Genomic DNA, 24,577 nt, shown 5'->3' on the forward strand with positions numbered 1-24,577 from the left:
CCTGGACGGTCGGACGCTTGTTTGAACCGTCGTCCTCCAGAATGTGAGTCCAGTGTGCTAAACATTGTGCCCCCTCGCTCGGTGGAGGGAGATAGGAAGGACCAGTTTAAATCTACATGAGTGTTAGATGCCAGAGTGGCTTTCGTTGTCAGGGAGAGGCAGTCTGTAAAATCTGCCTTGGAAGAGGACATGGAAAGCGTGTAAGTTTAGAGTGGGTGGTATGTATTGTCATAAACGTAAGCACAGCAGGATTTGTGATTAGCAGGGAAACAATAGAGTAGTACAGGATATTCAGAGGCGGTTACTGTAGGCAAGGAAGTGGAGAAAAGAGATGAGCTAGTAAATGTAATGTCACCGGCAGAGCAGACACCACGAGTTAGCCAAGAAGGCCACTCCTGCGCCGGAACGTCGTGCGTGAGAACTATGGGTTCTGTTCTACTAGTACCATGGGGAGCGACGAGTAAGGAGAGCTCAGCCTACAGTGCAAGAGGTTGCTGTCAGTGTATCGGTGGAGTACTATCTCTGCCGGCGTGCGTGTGTATCTTAGGCAGCCTGGTACTGCCTCAGTGAAAGAGCAGCCGTGGGGGAGGCATACTTGTTGATGTTAGGAAAGCAAACCTGGCAGCAGGCGAGCTTACACTGTAAACAACAGGTTCAGTGTGCAGAAGTCCTGCGCCAAACCCAGTAACCCTCGGAGTCGCCCAGGGCGCCGGACGAAGACACCCTTGAGATCATCATCATCATCATCATCATCTGATGATACTGGCTCGAGACCCAGTACCATTAGGTAAAGTGGTGGTTTCTAGACCAGTGGCTAGCTGATGACACTGCTAGGCGGGGATGAAACTGCTCGGCCTCGCACTGGACCAGCATCTAGCATGGAGATCGTCCCATTATTGGTGGTAGGTTTAAGTCGAAGACGAAGTACAAGTGCTGCTAAGAAGTGCGCTGCGAGTATCTGTAGTCATTCTGGCCAGCTACGATGTGACAGCTCACCTCCAATCACGCTTTAGCAGCTAGAAACTTATGTTTTTACGTAGAAAGTGGGGCGTTGTGTGATAGCGTGTAGAAAGCCAGCTCACTGTTACGGCAAACTTTTGTATTGTAGTATGCCGTGCCTGCAGTATTCTAGCGACCACGACAGGAATTCGTAAACGGCTCGCCTGTACGGTTCTTGAATGGGTACGAAGTCTAGTCTGCAGTTGCTGCCATAATAAAGGAGGCGAGTGCGGAAGGGCAAGCGGAGGCGGAGGGGAAGTGTGCTGCGTTCAAGGATTTGGAGGGACTGATATAGTGTTCGTGGGGGTATTGCGGTTAGAAACAAACAATATTAAAGTACAAATCATTTGATATGGGGGGAAACCACAACAGTATTAATACATTCCAACTAATGAAAACCGCAACAGCAGCGTCTAAATAATTTACTATTCGCGACTAGTTTCACGGCGTTATAGTAACGTCTTCAGATTATAAACTGTTGACCCAAAGAAGATACAGAAACCGCTGTTAGAACTATCTTAAACCAGGATGGACCGAATTGATACGATATTGATAAGTGAAAGGGGAATACACACATTCAAATACATAACATCCTTAAAATCTCCGTAAGGGTAAATAATAATAGTCTTCTACCTTCCTGCACTAAACTGGCGTAACAGAGTATGCAATCGTCATGATAAAGTAACCAGAGGAACAAGGGAAGGACGTAATCCTGGAAACAAACGTTACTGAATGGGAACCGGCACCTTAAACGTGGAAAAGAAAACCCGCCTAATCGAGCTTACCGAATATCTGTGGTATGAAAATATATAAAATTTTGTGAAGTTTTTGCAATTTAAAGATACAAATGCTATCCGATTCATTAAGGAGGCTGACCTCTTACCTCTGAATTTTTGCGTCTTACTTTACACTTCATTTTTCACATCTTTCCATAACTGACGTGTACTATTTTACACGAATCATACAGTGACCGTGTTATGTATGGTATTTTGTCTTTTTGTTAGGTCTTATGCTGTTAAGACGGGCTGTCCCGATTTTTCGTTTGTACGGAGGTTTCCCTGCCTTACGGAACTTTTATGTGTTTCCAAATTGGTTTCGATTGGCACTTTGCCATTGCTTTTCGGGTGTTTGCGATCTCTGGCTCGGTATGTCGGTTCCTCAGGTTCCGCGCATACTCTGCTGGGCGTTCTTTCGAAGTCGGGGCCGCTAATTCAGTGTATGTTGCACTGCTGGTTTGGTTTGGCACTTTGTCATTGCTTTTCGTATGTTTGTGGTCTCTGGCTGTGTATGCCGGTTTTCAGGTTCCGCGCATGCTCTGGTGAGCGTTCTTTCGAAGACGGAGACCGCTTATTCAGTGTATGTTGCACTAGTGGGCTGGTCGCTGCTCCCGAGAAAACGTGCGGACGATTGCGTTTGGGGTGGGTGTTCTGCTCCATGTTTGTGATGCCGGTTCTCATTCAAAAATTTTTATTTCCAGGATAACGTTCTGTTCTTGGTCACTTTATTGACAACGGTTGTATATTTCATGACGCTAAATTTTGCACAGGAAGATAGGGGACTTCTATTATTTACCTTTACGAGATTTTAAGGACATCATGTGTGGAAAGGTCGGTATTCCTCACTTGCTTGGTATCAATCCGGTATATGTCCACTCTGATAGCTGAGTGGGCCTTTGGCTGTGCTGCGGTGCGGACGCGCTGTTTGTGTTCCTGCCGCAGAGCGAGCGCTCGTGTTGTTTACATCGTACTCGGCCGTTTCGCGCGTGCCGTACTCAGCACATAGGTCACTATGGCGCACCAATACAGAAAATCGACGCTCAAATTTACGTTCCGCAACAAATTTGCACGGCCCAAAGCACTCGAAGTCGAACGATTTCTACGAGAAGGAGTTAAAATCCCGGCGACCGACATTCTCGGCATTCACTTGTCCATCGTATATGTCAAGATCATCGATGACGCAGCATGTGAACGGATCCTTCGGGAAACGAAACAGGGCGTCCGTTTCTGCCATGCTGATGGCAATGTGGGGACTGTGCACGTCGATTATTCTGGCATGGGACTTCGTACGATCAGACTTTTCGAACTTCCTTTTGAACTACCGGCGGAGGACGTCGTGACAGCGCTGCGCCCCTACGGCACGGTGCATGATCATATTGCGGAAAAATGGACGCAATTCCAGACATATCCAGTGCTGAACGGAGTCCGCCAGGTCCGAATAGAACTTAAAAGACATGTACCTTCATATCTGAATATCGGTGGTTGCCGTGCCATCGTCATCTACGATGGGCAACCGAAGACCTGCTCCGGTTGTGGGAAGGAGGGACACCTCAGATCCGAATGTATCCAACGTCGAATCACTCAACTGCCGCCGGCTGACACGGACCCGCCATCGCAGCCGACGCTGCTTCCCGTGACTTATGCAGCAGCCCTCACGACAGCTACCACTTCACCACGACTGCCGACATCCACTGTTGGGTCGCGGCTTCATCCCACAATACAGGGCGATGACGACACACCCGTTCCACCAGCTACGGATTCAACTCCGATGCCGCCGCCTCCGTCGACGGATAACAACATACATGACGATAGCATGGCCGTAGACTCGCTTATTGTGCCTACGGCTGCCTTTGTGCCGTAACGTCGTGAATTTTTGCCATCGTCTGACACAGAAGGACACACCAGGAAGCAACGCTCTCCGAAGTGACGGAAGCGGAGGCGTAGAGCAACTTCCGAACGGGATGCGACACAGCCTCCAGAGGACGACGACTCGACCTTTAATGACGACGCTACCACAGAGGCAGGCGCCATTTGCTGCAGTGTGGCACCATCGAACGGAACTGAGGACAAACCGCACATATCTACAGTGGCAAAATCGGATGCCGATATGCAGGACAGATACCGCCCACCACCTTCTGGAGTACAAGCACCTATGCCGTGTCCTGAGGAAGCTAGCGAAGCCGATCTTGCTTTGAGTTCCCCGGCGTAGGCGGATGACCACGACCGACGGCACCATGCAAGTTACGCCAACAGGGCCCACGCCATTGGCGCCGGCTCTCTAGACAGGACTGCAGGTGAGAGTTGGGGGGGATGTGGAGGTGTGAATACAGTCAGAAGCGTCATAGGTAATTCCAGTCTTAATGGATAACTTTACACCTGCGGTTTGGCAACAAGCTTATCGTATCGCCACGCGTAACTTCAACACGATACAAACGGCAGCGAAGCTCCAGTTGCTGCGTGGGATGCTTCGTTCTTCGGATGTTGACATTGCCTTGTTGCAAGAAGTGTATATAGCGGCCCTCCCCGCTTTCTACGGTTATGTGACATATATGTCACCGGCGGACCGGAATGGCAGCGGTACGGCAATACTAGTGCGCGACGAATTGCCATCGAAGACGTGACTTACCTTCCGTCAGGAAGAGGGCTGGCGATCACAGCACTGGGCACGCGCGTCATTAACATTTACGCTCCATCAGGAACTGACCAACGCCGCGAACGATCGCTGTTCTACTCGGAGGATATCGCCCCCCTCTTTATCAGCCGCGTTGATCAATATATCTTCGGCGGCGACTTTAACTGTGTGCTCCACCCCAAAGACCAAGTCCTACATTTCTCGACTTGTCAAGACCTTCGGCTCCTGGTTCGAGATCTGCTTCTCACCGACACGTGGGAGACAGTGCATGGTGACCGTCCCGGGCCGACATACCTTACTAGTCACTCAGTCAGTCGCCTAGACCGCATTTATGTCTCACGAGCTCTAGCGACGGGAGTATTGGACGCCGAACGTTGGCCGCTTGCCATCTCCGATCATAGCGCTTTCATATGCACACTCACTCTACAGCAGCAGCGGATATGGTGCAGCCGAGGACCCTGGAAGCTGAATATGGAACATCTTCAAGCCCCGGAATGCCGTCAGATTATCGCCAAAACATGGATGGATTGCGAACATCGTCTTCCCCGATACCCTTCGACTCTAGCATGGTGGGTGGAATGTGCAAAACCAGCGTTTCGGCGTGTGCTAACACAATTCGAAAAAGATATCGCAGCTTGGCACCGTCACACATTGGACTTTTATTACACGATGCTCCGCGAACTCGCCAGCCAACCACCATCTCCAAACCGACAAATGGAAAGCCGCCGAATTAAAGGTAAAATACTGTCTCTTACGGGGAAACGTTTGGAGGGGGTCGTTGTGCGATAGCGACGTCAAGACCGAGCGGAAGGAGAAAACCCGTCTATGCATCACATCGTGCTCGACAGCCGCCGACGCCGATAGCAGCTGATCACGGACCTCGTATTGCCAGGTGGTAGGGTCGTTATGACTCAGGCGGCGGTTACAGAAGCCTTTGCGGATCACTATCGCCAGTTTTACGACGAGGTGAATACATAGGAAGCGGACTGCCGCTCGAGTTTCATCGGACCTCCCGCGATCTCATGACGCCCCGATGGATCATCATGTACCAAGAACTGATGACCCCCGGTTCCCACGTGCCACCAGCATTCGCGGAAGGGCTCCTTATACCGATACGCAAGCTTTCCAGAGGTCGGACGGTCGAGGACTACAGGCCAATTACAATGCTAAACTCGGACTATAAAATCTTCGCCCGACTACTCGCCAGCCGCATAAAGAAGGTTCTGCCCCTACTCCTCTCCATGGAGCAAACGACACAGAACGGAGTGACCAACATGCAAACGGCAACAGCGAATGCAGGGATTTAATAGCCATCGCCACATTCTGTCGCCTTCGAGCTGCTCTGATCTCCATTGATTTCGACCACGCCTTCGACAGAGTTCCCCACAAGTTCCTTCTGTCCGTTATAGCCCGCATGGACTTCCCGCTTGACTTTCTCGACATCTTTCAGCGCCTTTTCCGTGGAGCTGCATCCCGTGTACTGGTGAATGGACGGATTGCGGGTCCCTTTCCGATCCGACGGTCAGTTCGCCAAGGATGCCCACTCTCCATGATTCTTTACGCGATCGCACTCGAACCACCTGTCGGAGGGTTGAGAAACAGGCTCTCGGGCATGTCATTGAGGGATCACACCTTTCATTGCAGGATATATGCTGATGACCTTCTATTACTTGTCCGCTCTGGTGACGAGGTACGCTCGGTGATACAATGGATCAATCGCTATGGATTGGCAGCGCGCAGCCTCATGAATGTGGCCAAGTCGGCAGCGATGCCCATTGGGAGAGGTCTACAGGAGGACGCTTTAGCCCCACTCCCACTAGTCAACAAGATCCGGTCCTTGGGCATAACATTTACACAGGATGTGCGCCGCACGGCTGCCATGAACTATGCACGGTTACTACAGGCAATACGCACCGAAGTTCGCCGGAACCTACTTCGACGGATGGACCTCCTACAGCGTGTGGAATACCTCAACCTTCACGTGGCGACTAAGATGATCCACATGGCCCAGGTCCTACCGATATCGACAGCGATGGCCCACAGAGTGCAAGCAGCGTTTGGATATTACCTTACCGCCGGACACCTATTCAAAGTCCGCTACGAAACACTCACCCTGCCTCCGCGTGATGGCGGACTGGGACTTATAAATGTACGAGCGAGAGCTACAGCGTTATACTTGTGCACAATGATGAAATTGTGGACCCACAAAGATGCTTCCCTTACGGGACGTCTGTTAGAGGAATTGCTGCCGGCGTCTCTTCTGCCATCTGTCACGGTTGCGCACATTACACCCTCACTCTCGCACGTCTCGGCTTTTATTCTTGAGTATAGTTACGTGCACCCAGACCTTCCCAACACTCGCACTCCCAAGGCGAGAGACGTTTACAGGCTGCTGCTAAGGTCCATCACTCGCAATGTGATTGAGAGGAAGAGCCCTACGACCCTATGGCTTGCAGTGTGGAGAGCGGTCCAGAAGCCGTTCCTCCCCACGCGGGTACGAGCCGCGTGGTACCAGGTGGTGAACGGGAAGGTTGTAACACGACAAAGGCTGCACGCTATTGGGATGGCGGATTCCCCCCTTTGCCCACGTTGCCACCTCGTGGATTCTGACGAACACCGTTTAACATGTGGATCGTCGTTAGAGGTATGGCTGCTAGTGCAGAAGATCCTCGCTTGCTACCTGCGTATCGCGCCTCGCACACTTGAGCCACGGCTCCTCCTTTGTCCAAAGGATACTTATTTCCCACCTGCGAAGACTCACGCTCTCACATGGTTTAAAGGCATGTCCATATACTACCTCTTTCGAGATGATGAAAAGATGGTACTTGATTACTGGCAATTTCTCCAGGACAGTCATAGCACACTTGAGTGTACACCCCGATACCGACAACTATTTGCGAACTATTTGTGCAGTGTCTTCGATAACCCCCCTCACAGTTGGGGGGTACCGGGCAGAGGATGACCGCCGTCTGGAGCTCCAAACGCTGCGAAATGTTTTACCAATTTGGAACATGGAATCTGTACGCAGATGAGCCATGCACATGGAATGGCGTGCGGGATATGGTTACATTTTTCTTTCTTTATTCTCTATCATCACACTATTGGTTTCAAATTCTATTTCATAGTTTAGGAGGAACTCTTTTTCTGTTGTTGTTACGGATGTACATTCTAATTTTGTTTGTCTTAACTGAAAGACGCCTTTTTCCATATAAAAAAAAGTTGACAGAGAAATAATTTACAATTAAAAAATAAAAAATAAAAAAACACTAAAAAGAACTAAAATAAAAAAAACAAAAAAGTACCAGAGGATACACCGGTAGAAAAAAAGTGGTCAGCGCGACATGTTAAAAATGAAAAAAAAAATTGTCAGTGCGACAGAATGTCAAAAAAAAAGTGGTTAACACAACTGACCAATAAGCAGAAGATCTCGGTTTCGAGTCCCCGTCTGGCATGCATTTATAATTTTAATTAATATTGTGTTTATATTGGTTGCTGGTGAGGAGGAAAGTTAGTTATTAGTATTTTATTCATGATCTCATTCATAAGCAGCCATATCACAGTCATCACAGTAGCTCAAGAAAGCTATAATTAAGCTTTACTTGTTTAATCAGAATCGGACGATGACTCTCCGTGTCCGCAGTCTCGATGATTCGAAGCGATCAGAAAAAAAAGTGGTCAGCGTGACGGATTGCCGTCCTACGGTCCCGGGTTCGATTCCCGGCTGGGTCGGGGATTTTCTCCGCTCAGGGACTGGGTGTTCTATTGTCTTCATCATCACTTCATCCCCATCCGGCGCGCATGTCGCCCAAAGTAGCGTCGAATTTAATAAGACCTGCACCAAGGCGGCCGGACCTGCCCCGTAAGGGGCCCCCCAGCTAATGACGCCAAATACTCATTTCCATTTCCAATCCGATATATGCTAGTTTCAGTTAGTTCTAATTACGATTTTCGTATCTTATTTAAGTCAACAGTGTGTCACATGATGATATGACAACTGTGTCATTAAAGTAGTTTTGATTAATAAACCATTGTGATGTAGAAATTGCTTTAGCTGCTGTTCTTAATGAATTTCGGCAACATTTTGTGAGACTCTACTCTTATTAATTACCTCGACTCCCAACTTCCAAACTTCACAGAAGCTCTGCTGCAGATCTTGCAGAACTAGCACTCCTGGAGAAAAGGATATTGCGGAGACATGGCTGAACCACGTTTCCAGAATGAAATTTTCACTCTGCAGCGGAATTTGCGCTGATAGGAGACTTGCAGGCAGATTAAAACTGTGTGCAGGAACGATACTCGAACTCGGGAAAGGTAAAGGTCCCGAGTTCGAGTCTCGGTCCGGCACACAGTTTTAATCTGCCAGGAAGTTTCATATCAGCGCACACTCCGCTGCAGAGTGAAAATTTCATTCTGGACTGCTGTTACTGTCGGTACACAAGCGAACGAACTAGGGTGGTACACGTACCTCTTCTCCATCACCCTCAGCCGATTCCTCGAGCAGAGGGAGCGGTCGGAACAGCGGGAGGACGAAGTTGCAGCGGGAACGAGTTCCTCCGGCCTCTTCGACGATGACGAAGTCGAAGACGGTCTCTGAGATGTTGGTCCGCTCGACGCAGTCAAAGTCGGGCCAGTCCATGCGGTAGACGAGGCCTCCGTCCTCGCCGTCATACTTGACGGGCGACGGCAGACCGTGCCGCAGCGACAGCTCTCGCAGCAGGCGGCCCACGGGCGTCCTCTGCAGGCGGCCACGCGGCAGCGACACCTGCCGGGCAAGCGGCCGTACAGTACCCGCCGTCGCATCTCCGTGCCGATACCTTTTGAAATGGCTCTGATCACTATGCGACTTAACTTCTGAGGTCATCAGTCGCCTAGAACTTAGAACTAATTAAACCTAACACATCCATGCCCGAGGCAGGATTCGAACCTGCTACCGTAGCAGTCATTCGGCTCCAGACTGTAGCGCCTAGAACCGCACGGGATACCTTTTGACGTGACACTTGTCAGCTGATAGCTGAACTCATATCGGTACTTTACAGCAAGAACCGTATCGATTCTACATCTACATCTAGATACATACTCCGCTAGCCACCAACCGATGTGTGGCGGAAGGCACAATTCGCGCCAAACTCATATCCACCCCCCTCTCCCCCTCTGTTCCACTCGCGGATCGCAATAGGGAAAAGTGACTGTCTGAACGCCTCAGTACGAGCTCTAATTTCCCTTATATTTGACTGGTGATCACTGCGAGATTTGAAAGTTGGTGGTAGTAATATATGCTCTACATCCTCGGCGAAGATCGGATTTCGGAATTTAGTGAGCAGCCCCTTCCGCTTAGCGCTCCGTCTATCTGCAAGTGTGTCCCACTTCAAACTTTCTATGAGATTTGTAACGCTCTCGCGATGGCTAAATGTACCACTCACGAATCTTGCCGCTCTTGTTTGGACCTTCTCAATCTCTTGAATCAGACCCAACTGGTAAGGATCCCATACAGACAAACAATACTCGTAACACTGGACGAACTGAAGTATTGTAAGCAATTTCCCTTGTTGGAGGACTGCATCGCTTCAGGATTCTACCAATAAACCGCAATCTAGAGTTCGCCTTGCCCGTTACTTGTGTAATATGATCATTCTATTTGAGATCATTTCGAATAGTCACACCCAGATACTTTGTGGGGCGGCGAGTAAGTTACTTCACTGGTTTAAAGTTTTGATGCCGTCTTTAATCACGTGAGCCTAGCACCTAATTTGGCGGTCAGACAGAAAGCGAAGGGAAACATACTGACCTTAGTCATTCTCTCTCTCTCTCTCTCTCTCTCTCTCTCTCTGTGTGTGTGTGTATGTGTGTGTGTGTGTGCGTGTGTGTGTGTGTGTTTCTGCTCCTTTCGCAATTCTGACTTGTCCTATATCCAATGTACTGTTTAAGTATGTAATGAATCAAATAGACCAATAAATAAATGTAAATGAATTAATGAAATGAGTTTCCAGTCTGCACGGACACATTCCGGTCCAGCCCACTGCAAGAAAAGTGTCTATTTCCCATTCCTTTGCGGGATCAGGACTATGACTTCAGTAAAAGTTTAAAGTTCCAATCAAGATTTAATTTAATTAAAGTTTCTCACAAACAACACTTAAAATTGCGTTATGTTCAATTGAAAACAAGTCTTTCTAATGTAACAGCACCTTTAGCAGTTCAGAGGTGACCTCTACGGTAACATCCTACCAGATTGTTTTCCGCCCTAACATCACTCAATTGAAAGTTCGCAATAAATATTCAAAATTTAATGCTCGCCATAAAAATGGAAATAAATTCACCACTTGCCACGCGGAATTGAATTTCACACGGACGGCACACTAACAGTTATTTTACCGACTTCTAAACGATCCAGGACAGTGTCCAGACCTCGCGATTTCACTATCCGATTTCACTGCCAAATACGCGCTTGCTCTGACGTCATCCGAGAAAGAGCGCGACCAGACGGTTAACTGGCGTGGACCTCACAGTTTCTGAGAGCGAAGTGAACCTTTTTACTGCTTCAGGGGCTGTATTTATAAGGTGCCGGTGCGGACTGCCGAGAAAACATCTGTTGTCTGTCGATTTGCATACGGCGGCAGTCTACAAACGACCGCTATCTCGGGCACATAATCTTTAATAATATAGTTACCAATTACTTCAGAAACTTCTTAATTTTTTCTGGTATGCAGATAAGGAGTTTGAAAGCACGTAGAAAGTTTCAGCTCGCTAGAATGAAAACTTTGCTTAATAGAATTTATTTAGTGGAACTAACGTTAGATTGTTACCTCTGAACCATACTTTTGCTAAGACTTATATCAGTTGCTATTTATGTTATAAGTGTTAAACTTGGTGTAACTCTACTATGTGACATATCTGATCATTTGGTTTAACCAAAATCCTCTATCATTAAAATTTCAAGTACTTAACCTACAACACTTAGGTGCATTTTAGTTACAAAATTAGTTTTTATTTAATTACTCAAAAACTATAAGAGGTAGATTAATGAGGACTCTCTGTTATTATTTTTGGGGTGTACTGAAGCATGAAGCAAATTTTCAAGTTTCTAAGTCCATTATTTAGCGCCTCTGATTTTTCCGAAAAACGTGGATTCTGGCGTTAATTTTTGTTTTATGATTTTGGAAACCAGCATCACTTATTTATAACTTCTAACTGCACCTTCTGACCAAATTCTGGCTTCCTAGCGTCATTATTTAGTGCCTCTGATTTTTCTCTTAAAACGGCATTTTTTTGTAAACTATTAAGTTTAGAACATCAAAAATTGGTATTTGGAACATTATTACAATAAACTATAATTTAACAAAGTTTTAAACATAAATTTTGATTTTTAATTTCATACTAAATTGTGGTGCAATGCTTGTGCACTACATGCAGACGCCTTAAGTCACTAGCAGTGAACTGGGGTAAGTGCCGGCGCACTCGCTCGCCTCTGTATCTCACACATGATACAGCGCTTGGTTTGCTTCAACTTGACGGACGTTACCGCTTCCAAAGACAGGGCATTCATTTTGTACTCGTACATTAATGGGGATTTTCGCCTTGTTATACGCAGTAGGTTACACTTGCTAATATTGAGAGATAACTGCCAGTCATTACACCAAGCATTTATTTTCTGCAAATCTTCATTGATTTGTTCACAACTTTAGTGTGATACTTCTTTCCTGTATACTACAGCATCATCGGCAAACAGTCCAATGCCGCTGTCAATACGATCAACCAGATCGTTTATGTAAATCTCAAAAAGCAGCGAACCTATTACACTACCCTGGGGCACACCTGAAGTTACGCTTGTTTCCGTTGAAGTCACCCCGTTCAGGACGACATACTGCTCCCTGTCTGTTAAAAAACTATCTATCCAGCCGCATATGTCATCGGATAGGCCGTAAGCGCGCGCTTTTTGGAGCAAGCGACAGTGCGGAACTGAGTCGAGCGCCTTTCGAAAGTCGAGAAATATGGCATCGACCTGGTAGCCGGTATCTAGAGCCTGTTGTGTATCATGCACAAAGAGGGCCAGCTGTATCTCGCATGACCGCTGTTTCCTAAAACCGTGCTGGTATCTGCAGGTGAGCTTCTCGGAGTCTGGAAAGGTCATTATGCCTGAACACAAAATATGTTACATGATTCTACAACAAATCGATGTCAGTGAAATTGGCCGGTAATTATGTGCATCCGATTTTCTATCCTTTTTATAGAGTGCTATGGCCTGGGCCTTCTTCGAGTCCCGTGGAACTTCCCGCTGTTCCAATGATCTATGACAGACGATGGATAAGAACGGTTCTATATTTGTAGGATAGTCAACATAAAATCTTATACGGATACCGTCTGGGCCAGATGTCTTCCTGGTGTCTCTTATTTTACAATGGTTCTATATCGCTACTTTACAGCAAGGACAATATCGAATGATCCTAGTACTTATTAAATTTTTATTAAGCTGCTGCCCCTTCCAAAACGCAACACCAAGAAGGATTTGAGAGGCAACACTTTATACAAAGCTCACATGATTGAAAATACAGCCGCATGTGAAGTGAGGAAGATGATGAAATCCGTATTGGGTGTCACCACTATTGCTGGTTATAACCGCTGCTACACGCCTCGGCATTGAATCAAAGAGGCGTTGGATGTGTTTCAGGGGTATAGCAATCCATATTGCCGTCACATATTGCCAAAGTAATATAGTGTGGCAGTGGGTGGTATATCCCGAACTGGTCGTTCCGCAGTCATCGACCAGACGTTTTCGATAGGTGAGAGATGGGGATAACAGGGAGGCCAAGGCGACAGTGTAATCTTAATGGACGACGAAGAAGTCTTGAGCATTGCATGCCACGTGTGGTTGCGTATTATCCTGTTGAAATGTGGCAGTCGGCAAGCTTCGAAGGTACGGGAGGACAATAGGATCCAACAGTCCAGCGATGTAACACTGGCTGGTTAGTGTATTGGCACTGTGTACTAGGGGATGCGGGAGTGGAATACAATACCACCCCAAACCATATGTCGGGTACAGGACCAGTATAGAGATACATAAGGTAACAGTTCTACAATGTCTTACGACAGTGTCTTCTGACTTCAATCCGACCATCGTGGTGATGCAAACAGAACTGGGATTCGTCGGTAAAAACGGCGTCGTTCCATTCGGTTGTCCACGTCCGTCGTACATCACACCGCTGCCAGCGCAAACACTGTACCATTGACTCAGTGGTAAACGCAGCAATGGACGCCTAGCGAACACTCCACTCTGCTCCAAACGACGTCGAACGGTATGGCATGGACACTACTTTTGCGCAACCGGCCGGATATATTGCGATATATTTTTTGATGTGGCAAAGCGATCCATCACTGCTACGCACACACAGTGCCTGTCATCACGTGTAAAGGTGCAACAGGGTGGGTGCAATCGAACCCGTCGGTCCGCCGTTCCGTCCTGCATCCAGCGATTACAGATGTGCATCGCAGTTGCTTGGTTTCGTCCGGAACGATCATGGAATTCTCTGAAGGATTTCCCACAATCCCTATAGGCAACTATTCTTCCTCAGTGGAACTCCGAAACGTGCTCGAAAGGCGCTCGCTGTCTTTTACGGGGCATACTATAGCTGCTTACATAGAGCAACAGCACGAGAGAACAGAGCCAGTAGGTCCACACAGCCGTCTGTTCCCCGTCGCAGATGGCGCTACTGGCTCCTGTGATGCGCACATGCGCTGAAATGCTTATCATGTGCATCTCTCGCAAACGCATGCTGCAGATTTCACCTGATTTGGATGCTTCGTTCAGGGTGTTGCATATTGTTCTGCCAGCAGTGTATTTACCCATAAGTTTGGCTGCATTACTCAGTTCAAGCACTTTCAACAACTGAACGGGCGAGCAGCAATAGGTCGACAGCTAAACGATCTGTGTGTACGGCGGTGACAGGGAGAGAGTAGGAAAACATTTGCAACGTTTCGTTCGCAGTTCGTTCACTTGGTGTCCCCATGTTTTACCGATTCGACTTCCTTAATTTTTTTATTGTTGTTTAAAACAATTTAGGTGCAAGAATGACGATTGCCAGAAGTGAAACTTGGCAATATTTTGACAAATGGGTATTAATGAAGTGAGGTTCAAGAACTATTTAGAAATTTTGAAATCTTCGAGAAATACTTCAGACATGAGAAAACCGTCAGGAAAACACTCTAACACTACAGTAAGGAAAATTTATTTAACGCAATAATAAGACTGAATAATTATCTGTAGAATGTTATCTGTTGTGACGTCATTGTACAACTGTACCACGATATCAGTGCAGAGTAAGACGCACGTATCTTGTAAATGTGTAATTTGTTTCATAAAACATGTTTTGGGACGACAAGATCCCATTATCATGTTCTTATTATTAATATGCCATTAGGCACAGCCAAAAATGATAACTGAGCAGCAAACATGCGTTGTTAAACATACAGGGTGTCCAGAAGTAATGACCAACATTTAGGGATCTGACAGGAACCGTCAATCGAAATAAAAAGTCGAGTAAACATGAGCTCCAAAACGCATACCTTAAGAGTTGAGAGCACTTCTTCATCTTCGGTACTGTGAAACAAATCTCTTTGCTTTCGATATTTTCGGACGATTTAGTGCGGAGCAAAAAAAAAAAAAAAAAAAAAAAAAAAAAAAAAAAAAAAAAAAAAAAAAAAAAAAAAAAAAAAGAAAAAACTCTACTAAACGTGGGCTGTAAAATCTCTACTTTAAGAGCTATGAGCACTTATTCAGAGGAAGAGATGTGTTTGACAGTAGCGAAGATGAATAATTGCTCATAGATCTTAAAGTATGCAATTTATAATCCATGTTTACTAGACTATTTGCTTCGAATGGTCGTTCTCCTCATATCTCTGAATAATGACCATTCCTACTGGGACACCTTGTATAAGAATCTACGTTATACATATCGTGGTATAACCTTTATAATTCCCAGTGGCGCTTAATTTGTACATTTGGAGAACTAGTGCGGCTTAGTCCGTACTGACAGAGCGTTATATATTTGGCAGAATAAATAAATGACGAGATGGATGGAAGAAGAACGCAGCAACAAAGTAAAGAAAAGAGTTCTTCCGCCACTCGTTGTCTGTACATATGTTGTGCTTCTGAAAGCTTTCAGGTGTTTGCAGAGTTTTATTAGTTTCATTCGAGGAAACTTAATATCATCCAACTGTCGAGCTTCTCCCCAATCAGCTTGTCAGCTCTGTCAACAGTAGACTCAACACTAACATCGTTCTTTTCTGATTACTTTTTACATGTCACTCGTTTCTTCCTCCACCACAACTGCGGATATCTGGTAGACCATTTGCTTTCAGTAATCTTTTGTGGGGAGTAAGAGATAATGTTTACCAAACATCGTTGACACTGCACCAGAATTTCCAGAGCTATGTTTATATTTGTATTACACCACACTCCAACCTCCATTCCCACATTTCCTCTTCTGGGAGCGCTAACGTTGATTTACCGGCATACAATTTCCTCCCGATATTAGGTGACATTGTTGAAATTGTTCTAAAATTTTCGGAGGTATGCCTGCTTTTATGTGTCACCCTCTTATCATATTAGTTCGCTTACCAAGATTCCTAAGAGTACTAGAGGTATCTGACACACATAATTTTTGTTCCATACAGCGAGTAGTCTGCATTTCAACACGGGTTGAATTGCTCCAGTTTGTACAAATTCTTAGAAATGAAAGTGAAACCTACGGATTATGGCCGCCATTGCTGAAAACTATCCGTATATAGAAAGAATGCCTTTCTTTTTGACAGATATAGATATTTCTTACATTTTGCTTCTCCCAGCGTTACATGAAAATGTTGAGAGGTCGAAAGTTAAGGTACTACGCCACTGGGCAGAGCTGCGGTGTTGAGGTAAGTCTTTGTGTGTGGATTTGCCACTGTAATAGCACTGTCCTTTCAGCGTAGCCTTAACTCTGGACATTTACGAGGCCGCTCTCCTGGTCCTTGGAATACAGCTGGGCACTGCCACCGATTATTTGACTTCCTCAGCTATTAGGGCAGAGGGAGACGACATATACGAGGTGCATTCAAGTTCTAAGGCCTCCGATTTTTTTTTCACCGGACTGGAAAGAGATAGAAACATGCGCATTATTTTAAAATGAGGCCGCGTTCATTGTCAATACGTCCCAGAAATGGCAGCACCATACGGCAGATGGAATTTTACCGCCAGCGGCGAGAATGAGAACTGTTTTAAATACTTCAAATGGCGACGTTTTCCTTACTTGAACAGCGTGCAATCATTCGTTTTCTGAATATGCGTGGTGTGAAACCAATTGAAATTCATCGACAGTTGAAGGAGACATGTGGTGATGGAGTTATGGATGTGTCGAAAGTGCGTTCGTGGGTGCGACAGCTTAATGAAGGCAGAACATCGTGAGACAACAAACCGAAACAACCTCGGACTCGCACAAGCCGGTCTGACGACATGATCGAGAAAGTGGAGAGAATTGTTTTGGGGGATCGCCGAATGACTGTTGAACAGATCGCCTCCAGAGTTGGCATTTCTGTGGGTTCTGTGCACACAATCCTGCATGGCGACCTGAAAATGCGAAAAGTGTCATCCAGGTGGGTGCCACGAATGCTGACGGACGACCATATGGCTGCCCGTGTGGCATGTTGCCGAGCAATGTTGACGCGCAACGACAGCATGAATGGGACTTTCTTTTCGTCGGTTGTGACAATGGAAGAGACGTGGATGCCATTTTTCAATCCAGAAACAAAGCGCCAGTCAGCTCAATGGAAGCACACAGATTCACCGCCACCAAAAAAATTTCGGGTAACCGCCAGTGCTGAAAAAATGATGGTGTCCATGTTCTGGGACAGCGAGGGCGTAATCCTTACCCATTGCGTTCCAAAGGGCACTACGGTAACAGGTGCATCCTACGAAAATGTTTTGAAGAACAAATATCTTCCTGCACTGCAACAAAAACGTCCGGGAAGGGCTGCGCGTGTGCTGTTTCATCAAGACAACGCACCCGCACATCGAGCTAACGTTACGCAACAGTTTCTTCGTGATAACAACTTTGAAGTGATTCCTCATGCTCCCTACTCACCTGACCTGGCTCCTAGTGACTTTTGGCTTTATCCAACAATGAAAGACACTCTCCGTGGCCGCACATTCACCAGCCGTGCTGCTATTGCCTCAGCGATTTTCCAGCGGTCAAAACAGACTCCTAAAGAAGCCTTCGCCGCTGCCATGGGATCACGGCGTCAGCGTTGTGAAAAATGTGTACGTCTGCAGGGCGATTACGTCGAGAAGTAACGCCAGTTTCATCGATTTCGCGTGAGTAGTTAATTAGAAAAAAAATCGGAGGCCTTAGAACTTGAATGCACCTCGTACTTCGTGTGGATGCACGACCACGGTATACAAGTACAGTGATTTTTAAGTGTAAAGTGGAAGTTTAATGTGGTGTTGATAATGCGAACTCGAGGAATTTTACAAAAGCGTATTCTAGCAATATCTGGTTAGCAGAAAGTGCCACTAAATTTCTCCTCACGCTATACCGCTAGGCCAACAATAGCGCGAACCCTGAAACATTTTCGTAATGTAATCAGAAAAAAATGTAAATTCAAGGTCGTCGGGACTGAAAAAAAGCCGGCCGGTGTGGCCGAGCGGTTCTAGGCGCTTCAGTCCGGAACCGCGCGACCGCTACGGTCGCAGGTTCGAATCCTGCCTCGGGCGTGGATATGTGTGATGTCCTGATGTTAGTTGGGTTTAAGTAGTTCTAAGTTCTAGGGGACTGATGACCTCAGATGTTAAGTCCCATAGTGCTGAGAGCCATTTGAACCATTTTCAACTGAAAGACAGTACGATGTCGTTTATCAGAAACGCACCCTCCAATAATGATGAATGGCAACTTGCTCTGAATGTAGAAAAATATAAATTCATGGTGCTGATCTAAAAGTACAATCCCGTTATGTTCCAATACAGTATTAATGGTGTGCTGCTTGACACAGTGACGTCAATTAAATATCTAGGCGTAATGTTGCAAAGCGTTGTGAAATGGAAGGAGCACATGATAGGTAAAAGGAACGTTCGTCTTCGGTTTATTGAAAGAAATGTAGCAAAGTGTAGTTCATTACGAAAGAGACAGCGTATATATAAGAAGTGCGACCCGTGAAGAAATCAACGAGGATTTGCAGAAAATAAATGCGTGGTGTAATGACTGGTAGTTATCTCTGAATATTAGTAAGTGTAACCTACTGCGCATAACAAGGTGAAAATCCCCCTTAATGTACGAGTACTAAATAAATGCCCAATCTTTGGAAGCGGTAACATCCGTCAAGTATCTGTATGTGACTATTCGAAATGATCTCAAATGGAATGATCAGATTACACAAGTAACGGACAAGGCGAACTCTAGATTGAGGTTTATTGGTAGAATCCTTAAGCGATGCAGTCCTTCAACAATACGTTAGTTCGTCAAGTCTTATTGTTCGTCTGTATGGGATCCTTACCAGTTGGGTCTCATTGAAGAGATGAGAAGGTCCAAACAAGAGCGGCAAGATTCGTGACTGGTACATTTAGCCATCGCGAGAGCGTTACACAGATCTTATAGAAAGTTTGAAGTGGGACACACTTGCAGATAGACGGCGCGCTAAGAGGAAAGGGCTGCTTACTAAATTCCGAAATCTTATCTTCACCGAGGATGTCGAGCACATATTTTTACCACCAACTTTCAAAGCGCGATGATCACCATTCAAAGATAAGGGAAGTTAGAGCTTGTACTGAGACGTTCAGACGGTCGTTTTTCCCTCGCGCGATCCGCGAGTGAAACAGAAGGGGGGAAATATGCCTTTGGCGTGAATTGTGCCCTCCGCCACACACTGCTTGGCGGCTAGCAGAGTATATATGTATAGATGCAGATGCAGATGTTCTCGGGTATTCCTCCAGTGTTTGGCATCCCCGCCAGGTCGGATTAAACGAAGATATCGAAGCAATTCAGAGCGGAATTCCTAGATTTGTTACCGGTAGATTCGATCAGTATGTGAATATTACTGAGACGCTTTGTGAACTCCAATGAGAATCCCCGGAGCGAAGACGACGTTCTTTCAGCGGCCACTATTGGCAGAAAGTGAGAACGGGCATTTGCGGCTGACCACAAAACGATTCTACTGCCGCCGACGGTCAGTTCGTGTAAGTACCACGAAGGTAAGAAAATTAGGGTTTGTACGGAGGTGTATAGAGCGTATAGAGAGTCGTTTGTCTACCACTTCAGATGCGAGTGGAACAGTAAAGGGAACGACTATTATATATATATAGTTTTGTCAATAGTCTGTCCTGCCCAGTAGTAAATAAGTACGTGTACAGAGTGGTCAGAAAAGTCTGAACAGATTGGAAAGGTGTTGCGGGGGAGGTTGTGATGACAAATAACTGTTGCGCAGTTTCCCAGAAATTACTGGCGACACCGTCTCTAGGAGGTTGCTTGAATTTGCGTGCGCAACGACCTGGTTGGCTAACATCAATGCTAAATAACTCGGAAACGGTGCAACGCATCGAATTTTCTTCGTAACGATTATTGTTCGACACAAGATCGACTGCAACACCCTTAAAAACTTTTCAGACTGTCTCTGACCACCCTGTAGGACTATGTAAAGTAATGTGAATGAAGCGCTTTCAGAATGTATGTCAGAGTGTTCGTAGCTTATGGGATGTTGTTTAGCACTCCTTCTACGAGGTGCATTCAAGTTCTAAGGCCTCCGATTTTTTTTCTAATTAACTACTCACGCGAAATCGATGAAACTGGCGTTACTTCTCGACGTAATCGCCCTGCAGACGTACACATTTTTCACAACGCTGACGCCGTGATCCCATGGCAGCGGCGAAGGCTTCTTTAGGAGTCTGTTTTGACCATTGGAAAATCGCTGAGGCAATAGCAGCACGGCTGGTGAATGTGCGGCCACGGAGAGTGTCTTTCATTGTTGGATAAAGCCAAAAGTCACTAGGAGCCAGGTCAGGTGAGTAGGGAACATGAGGAATCACTTCAAAGTTGTTATCACGAAGAAACTGTTGCGTAACGTTAGCTCGATGTGCGGGTGCGTTGTCTTGGTGAAACAGCACACGCGCAGCCCTTCCCGGACGTTTTTGTTGCAGTGCAGGAAGATATTTGTTCTTCAAAACATTTTCGTAGGATGCAACTGTTACCGTAGTGCCCTTTCGAACGCAATGGGTAAGGATTACGCCCTCGATGTCCCAGAACATGGACACCATCATTTTTTCAGCACTGGCGGTTACCCGAAATTTTTTTGGTGGCGGTGAATCTGTGTGCTTCCATTGAGCTGACTGGCGCTTTGTTTCTGGATTGAAAAATGGCATCCACGTCTCATCCATTGTCACAACCGACGAAAAGAAAGTCCCATTCATGCTGTCGTTGTGCGTCAACATTGCTTGGCAACATGCCACACGGGCAGCCGTGTGGTCGTCCGTCAGCATTCGTGGCACCCACCTGGATGACACTTTTCGCATTTTCAGGTCGTCATGCAGGATTGTGTGCACAGAACCCACAGAAATGCCAACTCTGGAGGCGATCTGTTCAACAGTCATTCGGCGATCCCCCAAAACAATTCTCTCCACTTTCTCGATCATGTCGTCAGACCGGCTTGTGCGAGTCCGAGGTTGTTTCGGTTTGTTGTCTCACGATGTTCTGCTTTCATTAACTTCATTAAACTGTCGCACCCACGAACGCACTTTCGACACATCCATAACTCCATCACCACATGTCTCCTTCAACTGTCGATGAATTTCAATTGGTTTCACACCACGCATATTCAGAAAACGAATGATTGCACGCTGTTCAAGTAAGGAAAACGTCGCCATTTTAAGTATTTAAAACAGTTCTCATTCTCGCCGCTGGCGGTAAAATTCCATCTGCCGTATGGTGCTGCCATTTCTGGGACGTATTGACAATGAACGCGGCCTCATTTTAAAACAATGCGCATGTTTCTATCTCTTTCCAGTCCGGTGAAAAAAAATCGGAGGCCTTAGAACTTGAATGCACCTCGTACTTGTGTAGTGCAATGATATTGCAAGTGTGCACAAGCAGCGTGTAACTGAATTGTGAATCAGCTCAATGGTGGGTGACTGATGACCTGTGTTCGAGTGAGAGTCTCATGCCGTCGAAACTCTTCAAGAGCCACGAACTTCATTTGCAATATACCATGAGAAAGTCTTGGTGCACAGACAATCTCTGGAATAATGGTTTTATTGTCGTTCCAGCATTGATAGGAACCCGCTAACCATATGTGATTATTAATTAAGGGCGCATATACCGCAGCCCCATGGTAGTCATGACGTCTACCGTTTAGTACAGGAAGCGCAAAACACTCACTACAGAAAGCTAGAAAGATATCAAAGAAGCAAATGCCGCTAGGAAAAAGTAAAACCTCCATGAATACCTTAATGAGAGGATTAATTTAAAAAAATACACTTCATAGTGGCAGATAAAAATCGTAGGTACCAGAAACACAATTAAAATGCAGTAATATGAAAACAAATTTCGGATGCGATGTGTGAGTCTCATAGAGTGTCGTTGTACAACCCACATGGACATACGTTGAATGACATAGCCACCTATACTGAAATTGTTCTCATTTACTCATTAAAAACCGAAAGTGATTTATCGCGCTAACTAACACATTAATTATGGAAATATTCATAGTAGATGACTGAGCAAAACAGTAACCGATAAGTATACAGACAGAAACACCAGCTGCGTAGCGTATATCACTAACTAACTGTCAAAGACTGGAAGCGGTGATGTAAAGTAATAGTGTGGATTTGGAATAGCTATTCCCTGGACTTCTTGTAAACAGCTTAAACAGCTGCAGACCACACACCATATCTCTCTTGAAATAATGAAAGAAATTGTGAAGGTACCACACGTTATGAGTTACGGAGTACAGATATAGTTGTGGAAGGAGTAAGGCCGATTTCTTACCCCATATTTGCCCAGTCGGAGCTTGTGGTTCCACTTTAATGTCGACGTAAACTGGAAGTTGTCTCCCAACTTTCTTTAATTTTCCTGGTTAACACTGAACTGCTTGATGCAGGGCTGACTGAGATGCTAGGACCTGCGATTTTAAAAATAAATCTGTAGCTGTAAAAAAGATTCGAAAATAGACTTTTGTTGTCCAGATCGCAGTTGATACATATCCTGTTTGCTAGTTTCAGCAAAGTTATATTGCCATTTTCAGATCATCGGATACATGAGTTATAAAGCCCCTACAGGTCGCATTGGAGTGACTTTTCTGTGAGATTAGCTCCATGCTTCCAATGGTCACATGGTAATGTGCCACACTGAGGCGCTTTATAACTCACGTACAGGGTGTTTCAAAAATGACCGGTATATTTGGAACGGCAATAAAAACTAAACGAGCAGCGATAGAAATACACCGTTTGTTGCAATATGCTTGGGACAACAGTACATTTTCAGGCAGACAAACTTTCGAAATTACGGTAGTTACAATTTTCAACAACAGATGGCGCTGCGGTCTGGGAAACTCTGTAGTACGATATTTTCCACATATCCACCATGCGTAGCAATAATATGGCGTAGTCTCTGAATGAAATTACCCGAAACCTTTGACAACGTGTCTGGCGGAATGGCTTCACATGCAGATGAGATGTACTGCTTCAGCTGTTCAATTGTTTCTGGATTCTGGCGGTACACCTGGTCTTTCAAGTGTCCCCACAGAAAGAAGTCACAGGGGTTCATGTCTGGCGAATAGGGAGGCCAATCCACTCCGCCTCCTGTATGTTTCGGATAGCCCAAAGCAATCACACGATCATCGAAATATTCATTCAGGAAATTAAAGACGTCGGCCGTGCGATGTGGCCGGGCACCATCTTGCATAAACCACGAGGTGTTCGCAGTGTCGTCTAAGGCAGTTTGTACCGCCACAAATTCAGGAAGAATGTCCAGATAGCGTGATGCAGTAATCGTTTCGGATCTGAAAAATGGGCCAATGATTCCTTTGGAAGAAATGGCGGCCCAGACCAGTACTTTTTGAGGATGCAGGGACGATGGGACTGCAACATGGTGCTTTTCGGTTCCCCATATGCGCCAGTTCTGTTTATTGACGAAGCCGTCCAGGTAAAAATAAGCTTCGTCAGTAAACCAAATCCTGCCCACATGCATATCGCCGTCATCAATCCTGTGCACTATATCGTTAGCGAATGTCTCTCGTGCAGCAATGGTAGCGGCGCTGAGGGGTTGCCGCGTTTGAATTTTGTATGGATAGAGGTGTAAACTCTGGCGCATGAGACGATACGTGGACGTTGGCGTCATTTGGACCGCAGCTGCAACACGGCGAACGGAAACCCGAGGCCGCTGTTGGATCACCTGCTGCACTAGCTGCGCGTTGCCCTCTTTGGTTGCCATACGCGGTCGCCCTACCTTTCCAGCACGTTCATCCGTCACGTTCCCAGTCCGTTGAAATTTTTCAAACAGATCCTTTATTGTATCGCTTTTCGGTCCTTTGGTTACATTAAACCTCCGTTGAAAACTTCGTCTTGTTGCAACAACACTGTGTTCTAGGCGGTGGAATTCCAACACCAGAAAAATCCTCTGTTCTAAGGAATAAACCATGTTGTCTACAGCACACTTGCACGTTGTGAACAGCACACGCTTACAGCAGAAAGACGACGTACAGAATGGTGCACCCACAGACTGCGTTGTCTTCTATATCTTTCACATCACTTGCAGCGCCATCTGTTGTTGAAAATTGTAACTACTGTAATTTCGAAAGTTTGTCCGCCTGAAAATGTACTGTTGTCCCAAGCATATTGCAACAAACGGTGTATTTCTATCGCTGCTCGTTTAGTTTTTATTGCCGTTTCAGATATACCGGTCATTTTTGAAACACCCTGTATCTGATGATCTGAAAAGACACATAGGGGCTTTACAATTAAGTATCCGAAGATCTGAAGGTAGCTGAAAGTAGTACTTAGGATGTATATCAAGTGTGATCTAGGTAATAAAACTTCCATTTTGGGAGTTTTTTACAATGATATAGAGATCACTCTCCTTATGACAATGTCCGGTAATTATAAAATTTATAATTATGGAAATAACTCTGCAAATATTTTCGATGTCGGAAAAGCTGATGCGATTTGATT

At 45.9% G+C, this 24,577-nt stretch overlaps 1 protein-coding gene across 1 annotated transcript in view; it reads right to left on the reverse strand.

The window, feature by feature from the left end:
• Positions 1-24,577, reverse strand: part of LOC126100818 (uncharacterized) — an 87,669-nt gene that overhangs the window by 60,587 nt on the left and 2,505 nt on the right. Inside the window, exon 2 of the mRNA XM_049911449.1 lies at positions 8,873-9,169. Coding sequence (XP_049767406.1) covers positions 8,873-9,169 — 297 coding nt within the window. The remainder of the gene's footprint in view (positions 1-8,872; positions 9,170-24,577) is intronic.

This window comes from Schistocerca cancellata, chromosome 9 (genome assembly GCF_023864275.1).
Source record: "Schistocerca cancellata isolate TAMUIC-IGC-003103 chromosome 9, iqSchCanc2.1, whole genome shotgun sequence".
Taxonomy (NCBI): Eukaryota; Metazoa; Arthropoda; class Insecta; order Orthoptera; family Acrididae; genus Schistocerca; species Schistocerca cancellata.